The sequence below is a fragment of the Drosophila sulfurigaster genome, chromosome 2R, assembly GCF_023558435.1.
Source record: "Drosophila sulfurigaster albostrigata strain 15112-1811.04 chromosome 2R, ASM2355843v2, whole genome shotgun sequence".
Taxonomy (NCBI): domain Eukaryota; kingdom Metazoa; phylum Arthropoda; class Insecta; order Diptera; family Drosophilidae; genus Drosophila; species Drosophila sulfurigaster.
The window spans coordinates 9,509,364-9,532,132 of NC_084882.1; the positions used below are offsets into that span (position 1 = coordinate 9,509,364).

The window sequence follows — 22,769 nt, forward strand, 5'->3', positions numbered from 1 at the left end:
AAACGTTATAATAAACAAAAAAAAAAAAAGAGAAAAAATTATAAAAGCAAATATATATATATATACATATATACATGGATATGAATTGAATACCTTTTATACGTGCACTGACATACTTACCTACAAGTATAAAAATATATATATATTTACAAATAAAATCTCAATCAACCGAACTAAAAAGCAAACAGCTTAATTCAACACTTTCAAGCTAATTTCGTAATTCAAATCATTTGAGTTCATTCTTTAACTCCTCCTTTGGTTTATTGCCACCTTTTTCTGAAACTTTCATTAATAAAGGCACTAATCAATGTGCCTAGTTTTCTAACTTTTAATGGTTTATATTTTCAAAACACTTAAAAAGTCAAATGCTTATCATAAAGTATGAAAAAGGAATAAAAAAATAAAAAATATAATATAAAGTTTTGCTGTGATTCGTGATGTAGATGTACGTTATATATATTTAATTATATAAAATGCAATAAAATTTCAAGCATATAAAAGCATAATTATTCCAAATTATTACAAGAGCCGATTTCAACAAAATAAAAAATATAAAACAAAACATAAAAATAAAAAATCAAAAACATTTTATGCATGACAAATTTTCCAACAATATGTACGTCATACTCTAACATCATTGTCTAGATTTGTCTAGAATTGTGCAATTTTAAATGTGACTATTATTTTACATTTTTGTAGACAAAAACCGAGACACTCTTATAGTAATTGTAAAAATCAGTTAACCATAGTATTAAACAAATCTTTTTCAATGGCATTATAATGGTGAGTGGGCGTTTTTAATGTTAATTGCAATAATTTCAGTTTTCGTTTTTGTATTAACTCGCAAAATTTCAATAAAATTTGATGAACGTAAAATAAATAAATGGTTTCTGTGTTTGTTTTAAAATAACGGTTGCAAGAGACCAAATTGATAAATGTTTAAATTTATCGCTAGTAAACAGGAAATATTGGTCACATTGATTTGTAAATCTCTTACGAACATAACAGCAAATTAACAGCCTTAAAGTGTTTAAATCACAAGAAATGACGATAAGGAGGAAAAATTAAGCAGAAACGTAAATTTAATTGGAGCATCAAATACTTTTCTACGTGAGCAAATGGGGAATAGCTACTACATTGTAACCAATTGGAAAATTGAAAAACTTAAGGAAACTATTTGGTTATCGATAAATATCTAATAGCAAAGCAAACATCTGTTTCTTTCTGTTAGTTTAAAAGTTATGTTAAAGCTATGTTACTGCTAACTGCGATTGCACATGCTTATCGATTGTCCTCCCAATCGGCAACAGCTGACGTTTACAGTTCGTTAACAGCGTCGGCGGCGTGTGAATGCAAAGCGGATGATTTATTTTTGTATTAATAAACACGACGAGCACATAAATATTTAAAAAGAAAATGCATTTGTGCAAGCGGAAAGCAAAGCGAAAATATGGCCTGTAAATTATATCATAAATGTGAAAGTATTGACCACGCGTCTGTGGCAAAATCGAAGTGAAAAAGAGCAGTGCGAGTGGGAGAAAAAATCAATTGAAAAAGAAAAATTGCATTTCGTTGTGCCAGCCCCCGAATCGAAAAAAAGTGTATTGTAGTAGTAGTAGTGGAAAATATTAAGTTGTTGTTCGTTCGTGTTTTTTTTGGTGCGCGAGTTTTGTGGGGTGCAAGTAGTGAAGAAGCGACAAATAAGAAGAAGAAGCAGCAGCTGCAGAAATAGCAAAAGGAGACAACGACGACAGCAGAAGCAGCCAAAGCCAAAGCGGGGCCAGCGTAATAAAGTGTAGAAAAAATGAGTTCAAGTTGTGAAAGGTGTGTGCCGTTACACTATACTAGAGCACTGTGAGCAACAACAACAACAATAACAACAGCAGCATACTAAGTCGAAATGTGTAAACAATTTGTTGTTAAGAAAGAAACAATCAACTAAAATAGCAACAACAACAAGACGCATTGTAATTTGTTTTGCTTAATAGATTGCGTTAAAACAAAGCATGCGACTGTATGCGTTTGTGTGTGAGTGAGAGTCTATATATATGTGTGTGTGTGGGGGGAAGTGCGAAAATTTTGTACGCAATGCAACTGAGGGGAGAGTAGAGCAAGAGCCCCTCCCCTTTAAGGCGAGCCCAGGCGAAGACGAACACCAGTCGCAGCTGTCTGTGTAAGCGTATGCGTGTGAGTGCGTTGCGCTTGTGTGCGTGTGGGTTGCTCCTGTTGTGTGTGCATTTCTCTCTCTGTAGCTTAATTTAATTCTAGTTGGTTTGCAAATTTATGCATTTCGGTGTTTTTAAGCACAACTCAACTGGCCTGCAAAATCGATTTTCTTGCAAGGCGCGGCAACAAGCGTCGTTTTTGTTTGGCCCCGCGGCCGTTCAAATACTCATGCGAAGAGAGTGAGAGCAACAGAGAGAGCGAGAGAACGCGCCCGTCGTCTATATATGTGTGCTTGCTGGTGTGTGTGTGTGTAAGGACAGCGCGGCGTTCTGAACTGCAGCTTCGTCGAATAAGGAAAAACCGGAAAATGTTTGACAAAATATACACCAGTGTGTGCATGTGTGTGCGTAAGCAGAGAAAAGAGTCCAAGGCATGTAATTAATGGGGGAAAACCAACTACGCATACAAATACAAATGCAAATTCTCGCACGCACACGCACACACTCAAGCAAGGCGACGACTCACGCACAAGGCAATTTGGGTGGTATTTTTTTTGTGGGTGGTATTTTTATTTTGGGGCGTTTTTTGCAGCTTATTTTTGTTTTTTTTTGTGTGTTTGTGTACGGTGCATTAATGATTGAATGAATGAAACATTGAATGAAATGCGTCGTCTGTTTGTGCGCCAATTCTTTAAGTTCTTTAAGCTAATGCTAATGATGATAATATTGGAATTGTTGTTGTTGTTCCTCATAAACATATGTGTATGTGTTGGTTGCGTGTGCTGCAGCATTCCAGAGATGCCTTTTAACTTTAAAATAGCAACAGCACTCGCATCTTGCATTTTAATATCTTTATTTATGTTACGCGTTTTCTCTTACTCATTCTATATTTCTGAATCTTTATCTCTCTCCCTTTCTCTCTCTCTCTTTTATTCTGCCTTACAGAATAGAATGGGTGGAAATTATCGAGCCGCGCACCAAGGAGCACATGTATGCCAATCTAACAACTGGCGAGTGTGTCTGGGATCCACCCGAAGTAAGTGAAGAGCTGATGAGCTGCCTTAGAGATAACATTCAATAATTAATTTAATTATTTACTCACTCAAACATACAAACAAATACATATATAAAACGAACGCTAATTGGCAAATGCCAGTTGTTTTTCTCTTTTGGTAGAGTTTTGGAGGCTAACGAACTCATTTGTTTTATCAGTCTTTTATATGGTACTCTATACTTAAATAGAGTATAGAGTATATACATATATATTAGTATATACTTTGCCCACATTACAATACACATTAAAAATTTAATACAAGCAAGATATTCAAATGCGATTAAAAAACGCAAGCATTAGACTTCCTTTTTAATAAATTATTGCAAATTTAGAGAATTCTTTAGCATGGAACTTTTTTAACAAAGACAAGGGTATTTAGCATTCGGCACCGACGTATTCTTTTCTTAATTGACATGGGTCACTTGTTTTGCAAATTTACAACTTGTCTACATACGAATATATACTATGTAGATAAATGAAAATATGTTTGACCCAGTTCATCAACGGCGTGAACAATGTTAATTAATTGTATTTAAAAAATTGTGGGGTTTTTTTTTGCGAAACTTTTGTTGGTATCATCACAGGGCAATAATTTTATATAAGGGTGAAGGCAAAAAAAAACTATTTGCGGATTGCATTAAATTATCATTAAATTATAATTCACATTTAATAATTGAATAATAATATATGAAATGTGCTTTTGGAGTATTTCCTTTGAAATAAAGCAATAAATGCATTTACAAATTATAATTAATAGAATAGTTTTCCATCTTTGTAATTGGGGTAATAAGTGAACTTTTATATTGTTGAAGTTAACAATTTAAAATTGAAAGAACGTTGATTTTTTTTATTTAGTGAATTCGTCAAAATAGTGACAAAGTTTTTAAAGCTGTTCTTAATTAACCATTATCTTTTTATTATTATTACAATATGTAACCACATTTAATTAAATTAAAATAAAAAAGTATTTATATATAAATTTAATATTTAATAATTTGAGGTTTAAAAGTAAACTTTAAAAAAATGAGGACTGTTCTTAAAGTAAACTCAACTTTTGCTTTTTTAACACATACTTACAAGTATGCTTAAGGACAGAAAGACATGTCATTATGTTGCCGTGAGTTGTTTGCATTGCGTCTTTGGCTGCTTTGTCCTTTCACCTCGTCGCATGTGACATGTGCTGTGTTTGGCTAATGCGGCAAGAGCAAAAGGTGTCGCAGGCTAATAACTTTAGACGCCTTTCATGGCTGGCCAGCAAAAGCTCAAACACAAACAAAAACAGAGCTCAGCACGGCACGAATAAATCCTGCATCCTGCTGCATATAAAAAACGCTCATTCTGGTTTTTGTGCACTGCTTTCATGTTGTTGTTGTTGTTGTTTTTGTTCTTAGTTTCCCTTTGACGGTAACGGAAGTAGTGAAAATTTCATTGATTTTGTTGTTGCCCTGCAACGTCCTCGACTGCGTCCTCGTTTCACTGTTTGCGTGTGTCCTTAATGAAAAGGTTGGCATGCCATGCAGCGCCTTATTGCGCAGAGCAAAGAAGAGAACACGGCGCTTGCCCTCGCTCAAGTCGACTTGGCTGTTATTGTCCATTTCATGCTGTGATTTATTGCGACCCTTTTCTCAGCTACATATATGCATACACATGCATATGTTTGTATGTACGTCATAGCAGTCACACTGTGAAGCCTGCTATATGCGCTCTCTTTGCATGCGATCGTGTGCGTGTTCAAGTTGCTGATGCGGAGGTGTGTGCGTGTCTGTGCTTGCCAGTTATTTCGGTTTTTGTCACTCTCGCTCTCTTTTGAGTCATAGCCCACACTTCTCCCTTATTGAGTGACCGCGTGGCTTTGCAGGAAGTGAGCACCCAATGAAGCGTCGTTTAAGCAAGTCGCAGCTTTAAATACACTACGAATACAATTCAGTAGATCTTGTACTTTTTAATATGCTTTACTTAGTAGGTAAAATATGAAGAACAGTTTTTATATTTTCTTTATTGATTAGCGCATAGTGAGTTGCAAACAGTTGTAAAGTAATATTCTATTCGCACTTGGTGCCCAGGCTTATGTCTAAGTGTCTATAACCTTTATGTCTGGCACTGCAGAGAGCGTAGCTCTAACACATGCCCTAAATTCGACGGCTGCAGCAGCGATGTCAGCGCCGACGCAGATGTCGCTGCAGTTACTGTCGAGTTGCTATGAGGAAGTGAATGAAGAATCCTTTTAGCTGCACAACATAATCTATTCATTTTATGCAGCACAACGTGCGGAGTCACTACAACAAAAGCAATACAATACGTACGCACACACACACACAGATAAACTATCTGGAACTCTCTTTCTTTACTCTCTCTTTGCACGCCCACCAACAAACTGGCATTATAAATTAGCAACAAAACTTTTTTTTGCTCTCTCCGCCTTTTGTTTTAATGACGTCGACGTTTTAATTGTTGCTGCAGTGCTTCTTTTTCTCTTTTCTTCAAGTTGCTGCTGTTGCCGCTGCTCTTTTTTGGTGTCACCAGCAGCGTCAGCGGCTACAACAACAACAGTGATGACAAAGGCAACAACAATTGCTGCGTTCATTGTACGTGATTTGAAATTTATGCATAGCAAGTTGAGTCCACTGTCTATTTGTTATACCCTCTGTTGCAAATAAAATAGGGTATTTATTTTATTAAAATAAAATAAAACTACACACAAGAAATATATCTAGGGCTAGTTATTTTCGATTTTCCTAAATTAAGTAATTGACTTAGATTTTTTTCTGTTGCAATGAATTTTAAAGTTTGAATACATTTTGGTTTCAATGCGATTTGAAATATTATGTGCAATGTGTCAGAAAACTCCGTTGACGCTTATATCACTTTTAATAAGATTGATTAATGTAGTTTATTTTAAAAACTGGAGAATTGTATTTACATTATTAATTATTTTATTATTATATGATATATTTTGTTGATGACTTTTCGAGTGTGGATATACAATTTAATTTTTCACATGATTGATTCAAATTTAAAAAGTGGAAAAATATTCTAGGGTATGTTGCAGGCAAGTTTGACTTATTTACTTATCTTTAAACTTTTTATTATCACTCTTGGCTGACTTCCCCTTCAAATGTTCGTTTGCTGTGTTGCTTTTTTCATACTTTTTGCTCATTTGCTTTTGTAAAACTTCCGGTTAAGAAAAGAAACACACACACAGAAAAAAAACAACACAGAAAAGTTGCCCACACGCTCGTTTAGTGTTACAAAACTTGCCCGAGGAGAGAAGGAGGCGGCGATAATATTTACGTGCGTCCGCCAAAGCGATCCGATCCAATGGCCACCAAAGCCGGCGACGCTAAAAGGCTTTTGGTGCTTTTGGATACCCCAGCAAATGGGGTGGCTTTGCTATATGGTATATGGTACTTGGTATTTGGTATTTGGTGTGTTGAGGATGTTGGTGGAGTGATGTGTGTATATGACTGTGGTTCGGGGCCGTGCTACGCAATCGTCAAAAAATTTCAAATTTGTTTTTACTTTTATTTTTGACTTTGCTTAGTTATCGCCATTGCCGTTTTGGGGCTCCGAAGCTTCCTGTTATATGCTAAAGTGGGTTATGTGCCTCATGAAGTTGATTCGGCTGTTGCATGGACTGCATAAATTGATTGGCAATTACAATGGCAATTAGACGTTTATAAATAACGCTAATGGATTTCGGTTATTACAGGTAGTTTTAGCAGTTTTTGTAATAAATCAGTTACAGGAAATATTTATGACTTGTTGAATGCATATTAATTAACAATTATTCCGATGTTCCTCAACATCATAATGAAAGTTTCCCCGAAAGAATCAACGAACAAAGAAAAGCCATTTGTCATTCAAATTCGATAAATGGTTCTTGCAACAGATCTCAATTTCGAGTTCTAAGCCATCGAATTGGTTTCATATGTGGCGAGATCTTACGCCACAATGAAACTGAATATATGGGGGTCTTAAGAAACTCAGTTGATATATGGCTCTATTAAATACTTATGTAAAGCTGATGATTTCACTATTAGTCCGCATGATCCACAGGGATTTGGACAAATTTAGATTCTATATATAGCTTCAGCTTCAGCTATGATAAAAACACGTTGGTCAACTGTGCACGCGCCATTGATTCATTAATTTAATTCATTAACAAACTAAGGCAATTAAAAAATGTATTGGATAAGTTTGTTCGACCGCCGTCAGGTGCCCTTCTAAAAATAGTTCGAACTCAGCGTGAGATTTACCAATGTTTATGCGTTGTGTGATTTGAAGTTGTGTGGGTATTATATCTATAAAATATATATTATTTATTAGTTTCTGTCGATCAATAGATAACAAACCACGTAAAAGGAAATCATTTTCAATTTGCAATGATTTTAAAATTAATTTACCAGCGTAAATTTGGAATTAGAAACAATTGTCATCGTGAAGTTAATTTTCGTTTTGCCTTCAATCAATTTCAGAACTAAATAAGAAAATCGTTTATCTTCCTTAATCTTAATTTGTGTTATCTAATAGCTTTTCTTATGCAAAGACGATATCAGCTTTATCAAAATAGTTCGAGATTCCTTCAAGTTTAATGCCCCAACAGTTTACACATTTAAATTCTTAAAGTTGTCGTAGTCAGATGCTATCGTCCAGAGTTAATTCTGCCTGTGCTCGTGCTGTATTTCTTTCTGCCATTGTTTAATATCGATGATGACCTAATTTATAAAACTGAGCCATAAACAAAAAGAGCAGCAAAACTGTTGATGAACATTTCATTTAGTTTGCTTTCCGTCTGGCTGTGTGAATATGATTCACAGATGTACATATACATATATGCTATGGAGGGGGAATGGGAGGAGGGTCCATCACTGACCTCGGCAATAGGCAGTGAGCAGTCACTGTCTGATATGAAAGCGGCCCCGTTCACTGATTAGAATTGTGCGTGCCTCGTGCTTTAGCTTTGGCTCTGGCTCTGGCTGTTGCCAAAGCGTTCGACCTATATTTTCCACTGATTAAAAGCCAAATTGTTTTTCTATAAGCACTAAAATGCGAACAAGAGAAAACAATGAGATTCGTAATAACCAATTTAATGAATTTATAATTGCCACGATAGCTTTATCCATAAGCCATGAAGTGTACAATGGAGTAATGGAATTTGAGCAATTTGTATTTATGCTTCACTCATAAATCGAAGCTCTAAAAATAGTCTTCAACTTGGTAAAGCTTTACGAAATGTTGCGCTTGCATTGCACACTGTTCCAGATCTGATATTTAATGCTACAATCAGGAAATACTTTTCAAATATAATAAGTTAAACTGAAAACAACTTAATGATAATGTTTTCAAAAAATTCTAGTAAAAATAATAAACATCAGAGTATAATTAATTGCGGCAGAATTTAACAAATGATTTACATTTCTGAAATAATTCAAATATCTTCAGAAATCTCATCAAAGAGCTTCGTCCGTCAAATGTTAATGCCTCCAGATTTTAATATCTCTTGTTTGTCGGTCTTTGACTTTGACTCATGAATATAATACATTCATAACATCGTCACATATGTTGAGTATTTGCATGAGTAATAATTATAAATATTTGCCATGTTTTTTCGAAAGTGATTCCTGAACATCATATAAATATAATCCGTATATATATATATTAGTATTTGACAGAATTTCCTCAAATATTCAGCCAATGTGCGCTGCTCTAATTTCATTTTCATAAATGGAGGCAGCACAAATTCCATCAATGAGATAAAGATGTAGCCTCATTGTTTCTATTATTCTTGCTCTCGTAGTTGTTGTTGTTGTTGCTTTTCCATAATTACAAAATATTCAGAATATCGCACAAGGCCGAAATGCGGACGTGTCAGAAGGAGAAGAAGAAGCAGCAGAGTATGGAGACATTGCCATCAGTCGATACATTTATTTATTATACTCTAATCGAAGAGTGGGCATTGCCCACTTTTCATTAAGGTAATTAAGGTTGAATAGCATAGGTGAAATTTATTTGGAGCATACAGGTTTAGCGAATCGATAATGGTGTGCTTCATTTTAGAGGTGGAGAACTATCGATAGTGAGCCATGGATAGTGTCGATAGTACCATCGATAGTTCTGTCTCTCTACTTGAAACATACAAACACATACAAATTTTGACATATTGCCTTGTATTCTTGTATTCTTTGCCGCAGTCAAGCCATTTGTTTGCTAGTGTATGCTACTATCGATAGTGCCATCGATAGTTCTCCACCTCTATTTCATATGTTTAAATAATTCAAATAATAAAAAATAAGTAATTAGTTCGTAATGTAAAGTTCATTGTAATATAAATTTATTCTATATAGTAAACAATGATAGTAATCGATAAGTAAAAGTACTTACATAGAATGTAATGCTTACTCTATAAATTGAATTAGCAATGACAGTAATCAACGATAAGAACAAGTTTCTTCAATAAAATGCATACAATAATAAGTTTTCAAAGTAATGATAGTAGTTATCGACAACATATCTAGCTTCACATTTAATAATCGAAAGGGTATTCATGATTCGTTGGGATGCATTCACATCGCTCGCTTGTGTTACTTCTGATGTGGCTTCTTCGTTTTGCAGTATGTGGCACGCGCTGCTGCAGTATACAAAAAAAGGGGAGCACGTGGAGAGCGAGAGAAAGATAGCAAGAGAGAGAGAGGGAGACATTAAAGTGGAAGACCTCTGAGCGAAATAGGCCCATTTATTGTGAAAATGCTGTCTATCTGACTGTCCGGCTCAATGGATGAATGACTGACTGACGTTTTTGCTGGCAGACTGTCAGTGGGAAACGCAACAATGCAAAAAGCGTAACGATGATGATATGACGTTGGCGCGGCCGCTGCTTGCAGCCTTGTCCCAATCAACGCTCTGGGTGCGCCCACAAATTATGCAACTTGCGACGCAGTTGAAGCTCGAAATGGAAATGGAAATGAAAACCAGAAATGAAAAGCAGCCGAGCTGAAAGCTTTCAACGTAGTTGCATGTGTAACGCTTCTCGCTACAGCTACAAACGGAGGCGGGGGCGGGGTGTGGGGTGTGGGCGGACTGGGTTGTATTGTTAACGTTATCAGACCACAAACAGCAACAACAACAACAATGTCACAGATTAAAAAGAGAGGCAAAATAGAAAAGCAGCCTGGGTCAGGGCCTGTCTCGGTCCGTCGTCACTGTTGCCACATTGAGCGAGTGGCGAGTGCGGCAAGTGTGGAGCGGTGAGTTGGGGGGAGCGGGGGAGTGTTGTTGCCTGGGCGCAGCTGCAGCAAAAGTTCAAGGTCAGCGTTTAAATAACCCTGACTCTGCGCCACGTGACAGACAGAGAGAGGCTGCAGGCAGAGTTCCGCAAAAAGAAAAGAGATAACGAGGCTGCTGCTGCTACTGCCGCTGCTGTTGCAACAACGACGAGGCTGCTGAATTAAGAACACGCGCATGCAGCTGAAAGCTGAATGTTGGACCCGCGTCCGTGTCTGTGTCTGCGTCTGTGTCCGAGAGCCCGGGAAAAAGTAAACTCGAGTTTTGTCAAGCACTTTTCAGAGATGATGAAACGATTATGGCCTCCAACTGCAACACAGTACCCCAATAAACCAACAGATCAAGCTGATTTCTGGGCCAAATATGCTGATTAAGCCAAACACAACAAAACAAAGTAGCCCTCAATGTAAAGCCAAAATGTAATCGCTGGCAAATCTGACAGTGAAAGCTGTCGAAGTCTCAAAGAGATGGAATTGCGCTCGATTATAATAAACAAACAAGTTGATACGAATAAAATACATTTACCAACTCTATATATCGACAAAATACTATATTAGCTATATCTATATACTACAACATTCAAAACATGTCATATAATTAAGTAATATAATTAACAAGCAAGATGATAAAAATATACTTTCTTACAATTATAATAAAATATACCGAATCTACATATGGGCATTTCCACAGAAAGGTCCACCGCGACCAAAAAATTAAAATTTCTTGAAAATGATTTTTTCCAACATGGTTACATAAAGAAATATTCAAATTTAATAAACTTGAAAGAATTTTGCATTTATCATTTATAGATTTCAAAATATTCGAATGCAAAGTCCCGCAAACGCACCTGTTGTGATTATGATGTTTGTAGGGCATATTTTGTTTTGATAACAACTTCTAAAATAAATGCATTATGCTTTGTCTTTTGCTTTGTAAAATCATTTGGAGATTGCAAGAAACGAAAGAGAACGCAAAAAGTAACATGCGATCACCAATAACGGTAAAAATTTTGATTTGCATTATCACTTATTTTAATGTCCCGTGCGCGACCGAAAAACAACATTTCTTATCAGTAAATCCAAATCACTTGTTCGAATTGCATCAAATTTTTTTTTGCAAACAGAGTTTATGCGCGCAGTAAATATATAAAAAAATTTGAAGAAAAAAATATTTGTATTTTTGGTGATCATTTAAAGTTTGTCCCGTGCGCGACCGTAAGTACACAACATAAGTACCAACTTATTCCTCTCTCATATTTACACAATATGAATGATGGAGTAAGTTGGCAGCATTGCCGCAAAATTAACAAGTAAGAAAGCTACAGTCGAGTGTGCTCGACTGTGAGATACCCGCTACCCATTTTGAAAAAAAGCAATATATTTTGCGGTATTATTCTCAAAATATACCAAATATTCAACAAAAATACTAAAAATATACCAACTGGTATATATGGTATATCGATATAGTACCGCATTCAAAATATACCCTAGACGGCACAATATACCAGATTGTCAGCCAAAGAAACTCAGACCCATAGTAAGTAGGTGTTTTTGCCCATACAAAAGTATTTCTTTAATAACTTCCACAATCTTAGTCTGATCGCAACCAAATTTTTAGGAATCATAACTATTATAGTTATTATTCTATATACCAGAATACGCAACTCTAGCTATTAAATTACGATTGTTATTAAACTTTTTGATTTGCGGGGGCGGAAGTGGGCGTGGCAAAAATTTGAAACAAACTTGATCTGCGTGCAAACATAACAAATGCTGTCGAAAAAAAATTATAGCTCTATCTCTTATAGTCTGTGATATCTAGGTGTTCATACGGACAGACACACAGACACACAGACGGACAGACGGACATGGCTAGATCGTCTCACCTGTTGACGCTGATCATGAATATATATACTTTATGGGGTCGGAGATGCCTCTTTCTACCTGTTACATACATTTCCTGTCGGCACAAAGTTATAATACCCTTCTACCCTATGGGTAGCGGGTGTAAAATAGTGGTGGTAAAAATGTCCCGTGCGCGATGTCCCGTGCGAATTTACTTCAAATTGAATTAAAAAAAAAATACAAGTCGTTTTTGAAAAAAATTATAATCTTCTTAATGAGGCATCAATGCACAAAAATTTAAAATTAGTTGCATTAAAATATTGCCTCTGGATTAGCTGAAATTTGCGTTTGAATTGGTTGACCTCTTAAACCACTTCCGTTTTGTGTCCCGTGCGAATCACTTGACTTCTGCAATTATCTTCTAAATGAAAAATACCCATCATCAATCTTTGCACCAATGAAAGAGCTAATAAAATGCTGTACATTAAGCGTTTCAGTTGAAAAAAAACGTTTCCTTTTGCCGTGTTTTACTTTGAACGCGTACGAATGTCCCGTGCGCGATTTTGGAAATGCCCATATATGTATATCAAAAATGACTATATTTGGTATATCGATATACTATAACATTCGAAATATGTCATAAAATAAATTAATTATAATTAACAATTAAGATTATCGAGGGCATTTTTAAATTCCAAAGTGTAAATAAACACGAAAAATTATCACATGGCCCTGCTGCGAAAAATAATGTTTACATTTTAAAGAGACAATTAAAGTGAACAGGAGATATTTGATCTGCAGAAAAATCTGTGAAAATTTAATTAACTTTGTGCTGATGCTGAAGTTGGCATATCATAATATTGACTGAGCATTGTATTGCGCTCATTTCCATGAATTTCAAATTATTTGGAAATAATTTACTGAGGGATGACATTATTATTTTTTCTGGCATACGTTTTTTTACGTAGGTAATTTGATAAAGACAATACAAATAATTCTGTCCTTAGTCTTGAGCTAAGAATTTTTTACAGCATTTGTTATTGTAGCACGCAGATCAAGTTTGTTTTAGATTTTTCCCTCGCCAACTTCCACCTCCGCAAATGAATAACAATCGTAATAAATAATAAAACTGCATATTTGATTCGTAAAAACTTGGAAGAAGTTATTTAAGAAAAATTTTTTTTAATGCCTGAAAACGATTGCTGGTATATTTTAAACGCAATGACGTGTTTTGAATGTTGTGGTATATTGATATACCAAATATAGTATATTTCAATATTTTTCAGTATATATATATTTGGTATATTGTATTATCATGAATTATATTATTATCATAATTTTAAAAAGAAAAACTTCGGAAGCGAATAAGAATTAAAAACAAACAAAACACAAAATCAAGAATCTTCTGATATATTAAAATTTTGATAAATTTATGATTCCATGGATAATAGTTATTATTAAAAACTTATTGCAACATGAAATGTGCAGTTATGGAGAATGACGTCTTAAGCTTGACATTGATGAATTTAATCATAATTAGTAGAAATACGTTTTAAAATATGAGTCAATTGATCTTAGTATTTAAATAAAGAAATGTCTAATTGGAGTCTGCTCCATATTCATTAGGCAATGTTACCATCTAATAATAAATGAATTATTGCAATTATGTGATTGCGTTGAAGTAATGCAAACACATGACAATTTCAACACGTTCCACACACACATAATTATTTATGACACCTCCCACACACAAACACACTGAGAGCTGAGAATTGATAAACGCATTTATATGATGTGATTTGCTTATGATTCGTTTGGATTCGGTTCCATTTCCATTTCTCGTGCTCTCGTTACAGGATGTGCCAATTAAGCGCACCGACTCATCGCAGTGGTGGGAACTGTTTGATACAAATACGCAACGCTTCTATTACTACAATGCGGCCACGCAGAAGACCGTGTGGCATCGGCCGAGCAAGTGTGATATTATTCCGCTGGCCAAGCTGCAGACGCTCAAACAGAACACCGATCCCAGTGAGCGGCGGGAGCAGACGACGCCCCAGAAGCAATCGTCATCGCTGCAAAAGCATCCCCAACACCAACAGCAACAACAGCAGCAGCAGCAGCAACAGCAATTGCAACAACAATCTTCGCCCATGTCGGCGGCCAATAAGAAGGGGCGTGGCCAGCGGGCAAGTGGCGGCAATGGCACAGTGGCCAGCTCGGAGGAGAAACTCAGCAGCTCCGTCACTGGCAACGAAATGATCTCTAGTCCACGAGGCCGACAAAGTTTTCGGTAAGCAAAGCAAAGCGAAAGCACTTGCTCTTTGTTTAAAATTCAGCATTATTTATTTACTTTACACTTGGGCATCTTTTGTTTTCGTTGTACGTTGTTCGTTATTCGTTGTTGTGCAGCGTCGGCACTGGTGACTCATCCCGTTCAATGGACATGCAACAATCACTGCCCCAGCAGCAGCAGCAGCAACAACAACAGCAACAACAAGGCTATGGCTCTCGACGTTCGCAAGGTAAGCAGAAGAAGTAGCAGCAGCTGACGTCATTGTGACTCATTCTAATGTACTTCACAGACTCGTGCAATCACTACAAGGAGTCGGGCAAGTCGAGCGACTCGAGTCTCTCCAGCGCCCACGGCTATCGACGCTTCAACGATGCGTCCAATGGCGCCGCCTTGCCCAATGATGGACTGCGTCTGGGCTCGTTGCAGAAGCAGCAACGCTCTGGCAAGGATAATGGCGCGTAAGTTCAACTATCGCAGAAGGATATTAGTGGGATGGGGTTGTTTTCTTGAGCTTGCACTACACGGCGTATGTGCAATATTTAATAAGAGTAGCAACTGGCTTTGCATTAATGTAGAAAACACAGTGTGTAGGGTAAATATTCTATGCTTGATGTGGGTATAAAATTAATCTTAGTTTCATGTGGGATTTAGCATTAATGTAGATAACACAAACCATGCAAAAGTCATAATGACATCATGCTAGTCTTGAAATTAAGAACGTAGAATGTTATTTTTATACCCGCTACCCAATTAATAGAAGTGTATTATAATTTTGTGCCCTTAGGAAATGTATTTAACAGACAGAAGAGGGCATCTCCTATTCCTGATCAGTGTCAACAGCCAAGACGATATAGCCATGTCCGTCTGTCTGTCTGTCCGTATGAACACGTAGATCTTAGAGACTATAAAAGATAGAGTTATAATTTTCGACAGCACTAGTAATGTATGCAAGAAGATCAAGTTTCTTTCAATCAATCCACAAATCAGAAAAAATCGAATAACAAGTCTAATTTTGATGTTTGGTATAGGCAAAAACAATTAGATTCCTGAGAATTTGATTGCGATCAGATAAAAATTGTTTAAGCTATTTATGAAACACTTCTTTATGGCAAATTACTCCTACTGCAATCAGGTTTTAGCTGCTTCAGCTGACAATCTAGTATATTTTGGCTAATATGGTAGTCAAAATATACCATATTGTCAGTCGAATGTATTACTTCATTAATATTCCAAATATTCCCTTCTTTAAAAATAATACTGCACTGTCTTCCTTTTATTTTAAAATGCGTAGCGGGCATCTCACTGTCGAGCACACACAACTGTAGCTTTCTTAATTGTTTTGTTTGTTAAGCAATTTATTTATTTGTAATGAACTTTCCAAGTAGCTTCATATTTATTTGAAGAGAAAGAATACCGTTTGTAGGATTATAGATAGTACATATCCACATGCATAGGTGCTTTAAACTTGTTCTATCTTTGCTATCAGACTCATAAACAGTTTCGTTAGGAATGAAGCAACATTCTAAAACTCCCATTGATCTTAGACTTGATAAATATTTCTAGCGAAGTAACTAAAGTTATTATAATAATTTTCGCGTTTTAGTAACTGAATATTACTTAATTTTGTGACTTGGTTGGAAATATCAAAGATAAATATGTTTTGCTAGGAAATCGCTTTATTAATTTCATGTTAGTGAATTAATAATTTAATAATAATGTGCCGAATTTATAACAAATTTGTGTCATGCTTCTCAAGCAGATTGTTTCAGCTAGTTTTAGATACGCTTAAGTGCAATGTTACATTTAAGTCTTTGGGGAATCCACTTTCGATAGGTCTCAATTGCAACACATTTTCACACACATACACATACACACGCTTTTATGGCTTTCACTTACACACACACACCCACACATATGCACACATATGGAATAGAAACATCTCGCATTAAAAAATCTCATCTGTTTCTCCCCCGCACTTGTGGTCCCCTGTGTTTCTCTTCTCTCGCTATCTCGCGCCGTATCTTTACGACATCAGCTTTGAAATGTTGCAAGAAAGCACAAGCTCGCATAATTTACCGCATGGCTCGTCCTCGTCCTCATCCTATGTTGGTGGTAGTGTGATCGGTGACAGCAGCAGCAGCAATAAGTACTTTGATCATCAGCTTCTGCCCAGCCACATGCAGGGCTATTGCTCCTCCAAGTCATCCGATATTGCCTCACCCACGCATTCGATACATACGCCGCAGGCGCAGAAGAAGAAAATCTCCCCCCGATGCCGATCGTCAATACAACTACGCACAACAGCAGCAGCAACAACAACAGCAGCATCAGCAACAGCAACAACAACGCAACGCACAGCGTTCGACAGGTGGAGGAGGAAGTGTGGCAGGTTCGGGAAAATCCTTTGGTGCAGCTATGGCAGGTAATTAAAACCTAAAGATATACTCCCTTCAAATGGAATTTTAAATCGATTTACTTGCTTGCAGATCGCGAATACAAAGTGTCGCTAGCGCGCTCTGGCAGCTTCATGTCCTCGTCGATTAATCCTGCCGCCGCAGGACATCACAGCAAATCATATCGCAAGAGCAGCGCCGAGGCGAATGGCAGCACAGCGGCTGGCAGCGGCGGAGGAGGAGGCGGTGGAGCGGCCAGCGATGATTCAATGCATGAGAAGTACTTCAAGTCTGTGGAGAATACTCCGCAGTCGCGACGCCGCCACACAACGAATGCCAAAGGTCACGGCAGTGGGGGCGGTGGGGCCAGTGGCAGCAACACGGCAACCAGCACAGCTGGAAGTGGCAGCAGTGGCCACAAGAAGCACTCGAGCGACTCCAGTCCGCAGAGTCCGATTAGTCCGCAGACGAAGAGTTCCCGACAGGCCAAGACGAGCGCCACGAATCCGCCGCCACAGCTGCAGCTGCAGCATTCGCATCGGCTCGACGAGCCGCCCAATTCGACGCTGGATCTGCTCAGCTTGGAGCGCATGTCGTTGAGCAAGGGGGCACCCATCTCGCCCAGCGCTGGCTCCGACAATCTGGGCATGTTAACGCATTCGTCGCGTGGCTCCAACGATTCGGCAGCGCGACGTCAGAAGTCCAACAACTCCACAGCGAATCGCTCGCAATCGCATCACTATCCTGGACAGGGATCGCTGCGGCACAGCGCCAGCTCGAGTCTGGACAAACGTGGCTATTATCCTCTCCAAAGCGGCAGTGGGGAGAAGCGTGATTCGCGTCGCTCGAAGAACACATCGTCGTCGCATCATTATCAGCAGCACTTGCAGCCTGACAACAGCGATGTGGAGTACGACAATGGCAACATTTCGCCATTGTACAGCAACTGTGGCCAGGAGATGCCGCATCTGACAAAGCTCAAGCACTACATTCTTGAGCAGGCGAAACTATTCAATCGCTACGATTATGGCGATGGCGAGGGCGGTGGTGACTCGGACTCGTATCACTCGGATAGTCAGTCGGAGCATTCGCTGTCGGGCCATGAGCCGGACAACGAGGACTCGGATGGCGGCTCTGATACCCATGGCGGTTACTTGGAGCACAACTATGGTATGATCGATGACTATGCTAACATGGGCGACAGCGTCTCCTACTACGCTTATCAGTATCCACCCTACGATCCAGCTGGACGCGAAGATATGTAAGTGAAATAGTTGCCAACTTTGGAGCTTCAGCTAATTTTTTTTTTGTTTCTCTTTTGTGGCAGTTCCGACAACGTGGAGGCTGTGCTGGAGGGCATTGGTGGCAACACGGAACCAGCTGCGGCGCCAAAGCCAAAGCCACGCTATCAGATCTCATACTACGACACCGTCTCGCACAGTCCATCGTCGTCTGTGGGCCAGGGCCATCAGTACAACCAGCACAATCAGCAGCTGTATTCGAATACGCCCTCGTACCCGTTTGCCAGCCATGGACATGGTCACGGGCATGGCTTGGGGCCACCGCCGGTGGCGCCACCGCATCAGCAGCAATTGCATTTGGATCCGAACGATGCGTCCAGTGCCAAGCAAAAGCAATCGCAGACATTGCCCTCGCCCAATCGTCAAATCTCACGTCTAGTCGCCGGTCAGTTAACCAAAGAAGATGCCAATCAGCAGCAGCAGCTGGCGCCGCATCAACCGCAGCTGCCATCGGCCCATGCAGCCCAGTCGGCTGTCATCAGCAGTCTCAGCCGTGGTGGCAATCATAAGCTGGCACCGCCATCACTTAAACCCACCATCCAGCAGATCTTTCCGCCCAGCGAGCGTGCACCTGGCGCTCCAATGCTGGCCTGCATGAAGGAATGTGATATCGAGAAGTTTGCCGCCGACAATATGAATCTCCATTCGAAGGGCATCTTCCGCAAGAAGGCCTCTGTGCGTGACATGCTCAGCTGGACGGCGGAGGCCATTGGTCGACCCATGTTGGCACTGTCGCGTGACAAAGCGGACAAAAAGACGGCCATTGAGTTGTTCAAGTTGGTGCAAATCTACATGGGAGATCGCAAGGCGCGCGTTGGCATGAATCTCAATTCGGTGGCCATAGACATAATCACAGCATCCCTACCACAACAGCAGTAAGCAATAGTTAACCAATGACACACAATCTTTTACTAAGGAGTTTCTTTTCTTTTTGCTGTCGCAGATTACGGGATGAGTTGTACGTGCAGCTGTGTCGCCAGACCACGGAGAATCCCAAGCGCGAGTCGTTGATACGCGGCTGGGAGCTGATGGCCATTTGTCTCTCTTTTGTGCCGCCTTCGCCAACGTTTCAACCCACGCTTCTCAAGTAAGATAAGCTCGATTGAAATTGCTTTGTCAGCTGTACATTAACCTTTTGCTATATTTTAACAGCTATGTGAATCGGCATCGTGATCCTTCGTTTGCTACTGGCTTCTTGGAGGTGTGCAAGTGGCCCATTCACGTGCAGATCTCGCATTATGCAACCGTGTGCTGTCGTCGCTTGGATCGTATTGGCAGCAGTGGACGTCGTTTGGCCAAGAAGCCCACCGAGGATGAAGTTGAGCAGGCGCGGGTAAGTTGAGGCTTGTTTAAATGGCCAAAGTTTCAATAAACACATTCCTTTTCGCACTTTTTAGCAACAAATCCTGCGCAACAGCATGTTCGGCAATACATTGCCTGAAGTGATGGATTTGCAAAAGGACAAGTTTCCATTCCGAAAGCTGCCCTGGATACAAACCACGCTTTCGGAGCATGTGAGTTATGTTCAGTCTTCATCGAGGCATCATTTCTATAATCAATTTTAATACATTGCCAGGTACTCTTGCTCAATGGCAAGCAAACGGAGGGAATTTTTCGTGTGTCCGCCGATGTGGATGAAGTCAATTGCATGAAGAATCGCTTGGATCGGTGGGATGTTCCTGATTATAAGAACACAATGGGTAAGTCGATTGGCAGCTTAATTATTTATTTATTGAACCATCGAAGTGGCGCTGCCAAAATCAAACATGGGCTTCTTGACACGCGCACAAAACAAAATACAATTTTTAAGCATTAATCGGGAACCGTGAACAATTAATAAGACATTGGACAACTAAAGAGATAAACTAATAATACTATACTAATGGACAAAAGAAAAATATAAAGATTATTGTAATACAGAATACTGAAGGATTATTACAAACATAGTTAGTAGCTCTATGTGGAATAAAGAGATGAAGATAATCCCTAGTGGTTCTGAACGGAACAGCAAAACTTATTTGTTGTAGTATTTGTAGAGTAGAAAGGTTTAGTAATAATAGTCTACTACGATAATGCAGAAATCTAATATGAATATTCCAATTTAAACTATGAAAACAAAAATCAAAAGTTGTTTATGGACTGACTCAATCCTAGGGACGAGTCCCCAATACTGGGGATTTCAGGCAAAAGATGCACACTTTACTATAGGACAAACCAGTGAAATTATGTGGGATGGTTGAATTCTTTCCACCAGAGTTTTATTAATCCAAGCACACCAGCAAACAGAATATAATTATCGAATTTTCATTAACTAAAATTGTTTTTCTTTCTCAGTTGATGCCCATGCGCCCGCTAGTCTACTTAAGTTATGGTATCGCGAACTGTACGATCCGCTTATACCCGATGATTATTACGAGGATTGCGTGAACACTGAGGATCCCGACAAAGCCAAAGAAATAGTTAATAAGTTGCCCCAAATTAATCAACTGGTGAGTAGAGAAAACATTTGAATTTAAAAAAAGGATTAAATTATTAAAATTCTTCAACAGGTCCTAACGTATTTAATACACTTTCTGCAACAATTCTCGAATCCAGAGGTTGTTAGCTGCACAAAAATGGATTCATCGAATCTGGCCATGGTATTCGCGCCAAATTGTTTACGCTGCACTTCAGATGATCCCAAGGTGATACTGGAGAATGCACGCAAAGAGATGTCCTTTATACACGTCTTGATACAGCACATGGACACAGCACATGTGGCCAATCTGGTTTAGAGCTTTGACAGCTGCAGCGCTTAGGTGTAAAGGAAACTAACCAAAAATACAAAAAATGAGAAAATCCCTACAAACACATATATGTAAACGTTATTAACCTATCCTAACTTAATTACATACTTACCTATGCAACTTGAAACTTCAACTTGACCTTAAATGAAGCAATGAAAATGAAATGCCAATTGAGTATCAAACACAGCTCCTAACTAACTCCTAAATTTAACTACTTATAATAATTTTGCTACTCGAATTTTCTTACTAACTGCTATCAAATGATTCAATCTATATTTTGGGTATACTTAGGTCGCACATTTACAACAACAACAACAAAAAACAGCAACAAATACTCAGAATTGTCAGCATTGTAACGCGTAGTGCTTTTCAAACCAAAAAAACCAAAAACTTTAATCGAACACAAATACAGAGCGAAATCAAGAGAAAACTGTTAAATGTAAACTTAATGTGTGCATGCCTAGTTATGTGTGAAATTGTAGTTTAATTTATTTATTTCGCGTTTCGTTTTATGAAATTTCACGCAGGAAACAAAAAGCAAAATACTCAAACTCAAAGTAACTCTCAAATCAATGAAACCTTGAACAACATGTGAAGCATATAAATATTTAAATTAATACAAAAATATACATATTAAATATAAATAAATGTACTGTAAGCAAAAGCGAATGCAATAATTGGATGAAAATTATGAAATAAAACTGCTTATAAATTACATGCAGAAATTTAGTGCTATATATAATAAAAATAAAAAACAAAAATATATTTATTCGTATGCATTAAAGAAAAGATAACACAATTAATTTATTGATAAATTCGAAAGCTGCGCAACAATTTAATTAACTAGTATACAGATTTACACATATTAATTAATATTATGATAACAAACTGTAAGAACCAGCAAAGATATATATAGAATCTGATTGGAAAACCCCCAATTGAACATATATAAATATGTACGTATGTATGTAAAACACGATGAAAATTGGAGATCGAGAGATACGGAGCATGAGAATGAATAAAGTTAAATAAAGAGCCAAAATATTAATTTCTTAACATTAATGATTGAACTTTGATGTATTGGGTACTTTCCTTTTCCCCGACGATCGTCAAAGCCCCCAAAAACAAGTCAATTATCATAGCCTGTCTATCAAGAATCGTATTTTTGAAGGTTCTTATCACACATTTGGCCCGGCTCAAAATTGAGACACCTAATAAATTGAAGGAGCTCTTCTTTTTTGAACATTATTATTGGACTGCGAATGTATGCCCAATTTTAAAGTCGTTACGAACCGTTCGTCTCTGATAATTGCTAATAATTTAGTGTCACTTGACGATCTTAAGCCACACTCTGACAAACCATTATCATTTATTTGCCAACTATTTGGGACACCGACAACGATCCATTCTCCGAATCGGAGTGCATTTATCATGCCCCAATGTTTATTCGGCTTTTTGTCGAATTCCATTTTCATTCGATTCGATACAATTTACAATTTTCGTTATTCTTTTTCGGTTTCGTTATCAAGGTTCATTATTTGGTAATTTGTTTAAGTACAGTTTTGGGGCTTGTATATGCAGCAATCTTGAAGGCAACGATTGTCATACCATTCAATGCCCATAATCACATTAAATATTAATTGTGATTC

At 38.1% G+C, this 22,769-nt stretch overlaps 1 protein-coding gene across 1 annotated transcript; it reads left to right on the forward strand.

Annotated features, from left to right (window-relative positions):
- Window positions 1–1,318: 1,318 nt before the first annotated feature.
- LOC133836209 (filaggrin) lies at window positions 1,319–21,883 on the forward strand. Its single transcript, XM_062266569.1, is given in 15 exon segments — window positions 1,319–1,824; window positions 3,111–3,201; window positions 14,201–14,637; window positions 14,757–14,869; window positions 14,930–15,098; window positions 16,676–16,907; window positions 16,909–17,062; window positions 17,127–18,294; window positions 18,361–19,209; window positions 19,278–19,421; window positions 19,487–19,667; window positions 19,732–19,848; window positions 19,911–20,034; window positions 20,669–20,823; window positions 20,884–21,883. Coding segments are annotated over 15 exon segments (4,179 nt in total). The 5' UTR covers window positions 1,319–1,804; the 3' UTR covers window positions 21,109–21,883.
- Window positions 21,884–22,769: the final 886 nt, after the last annotated feature.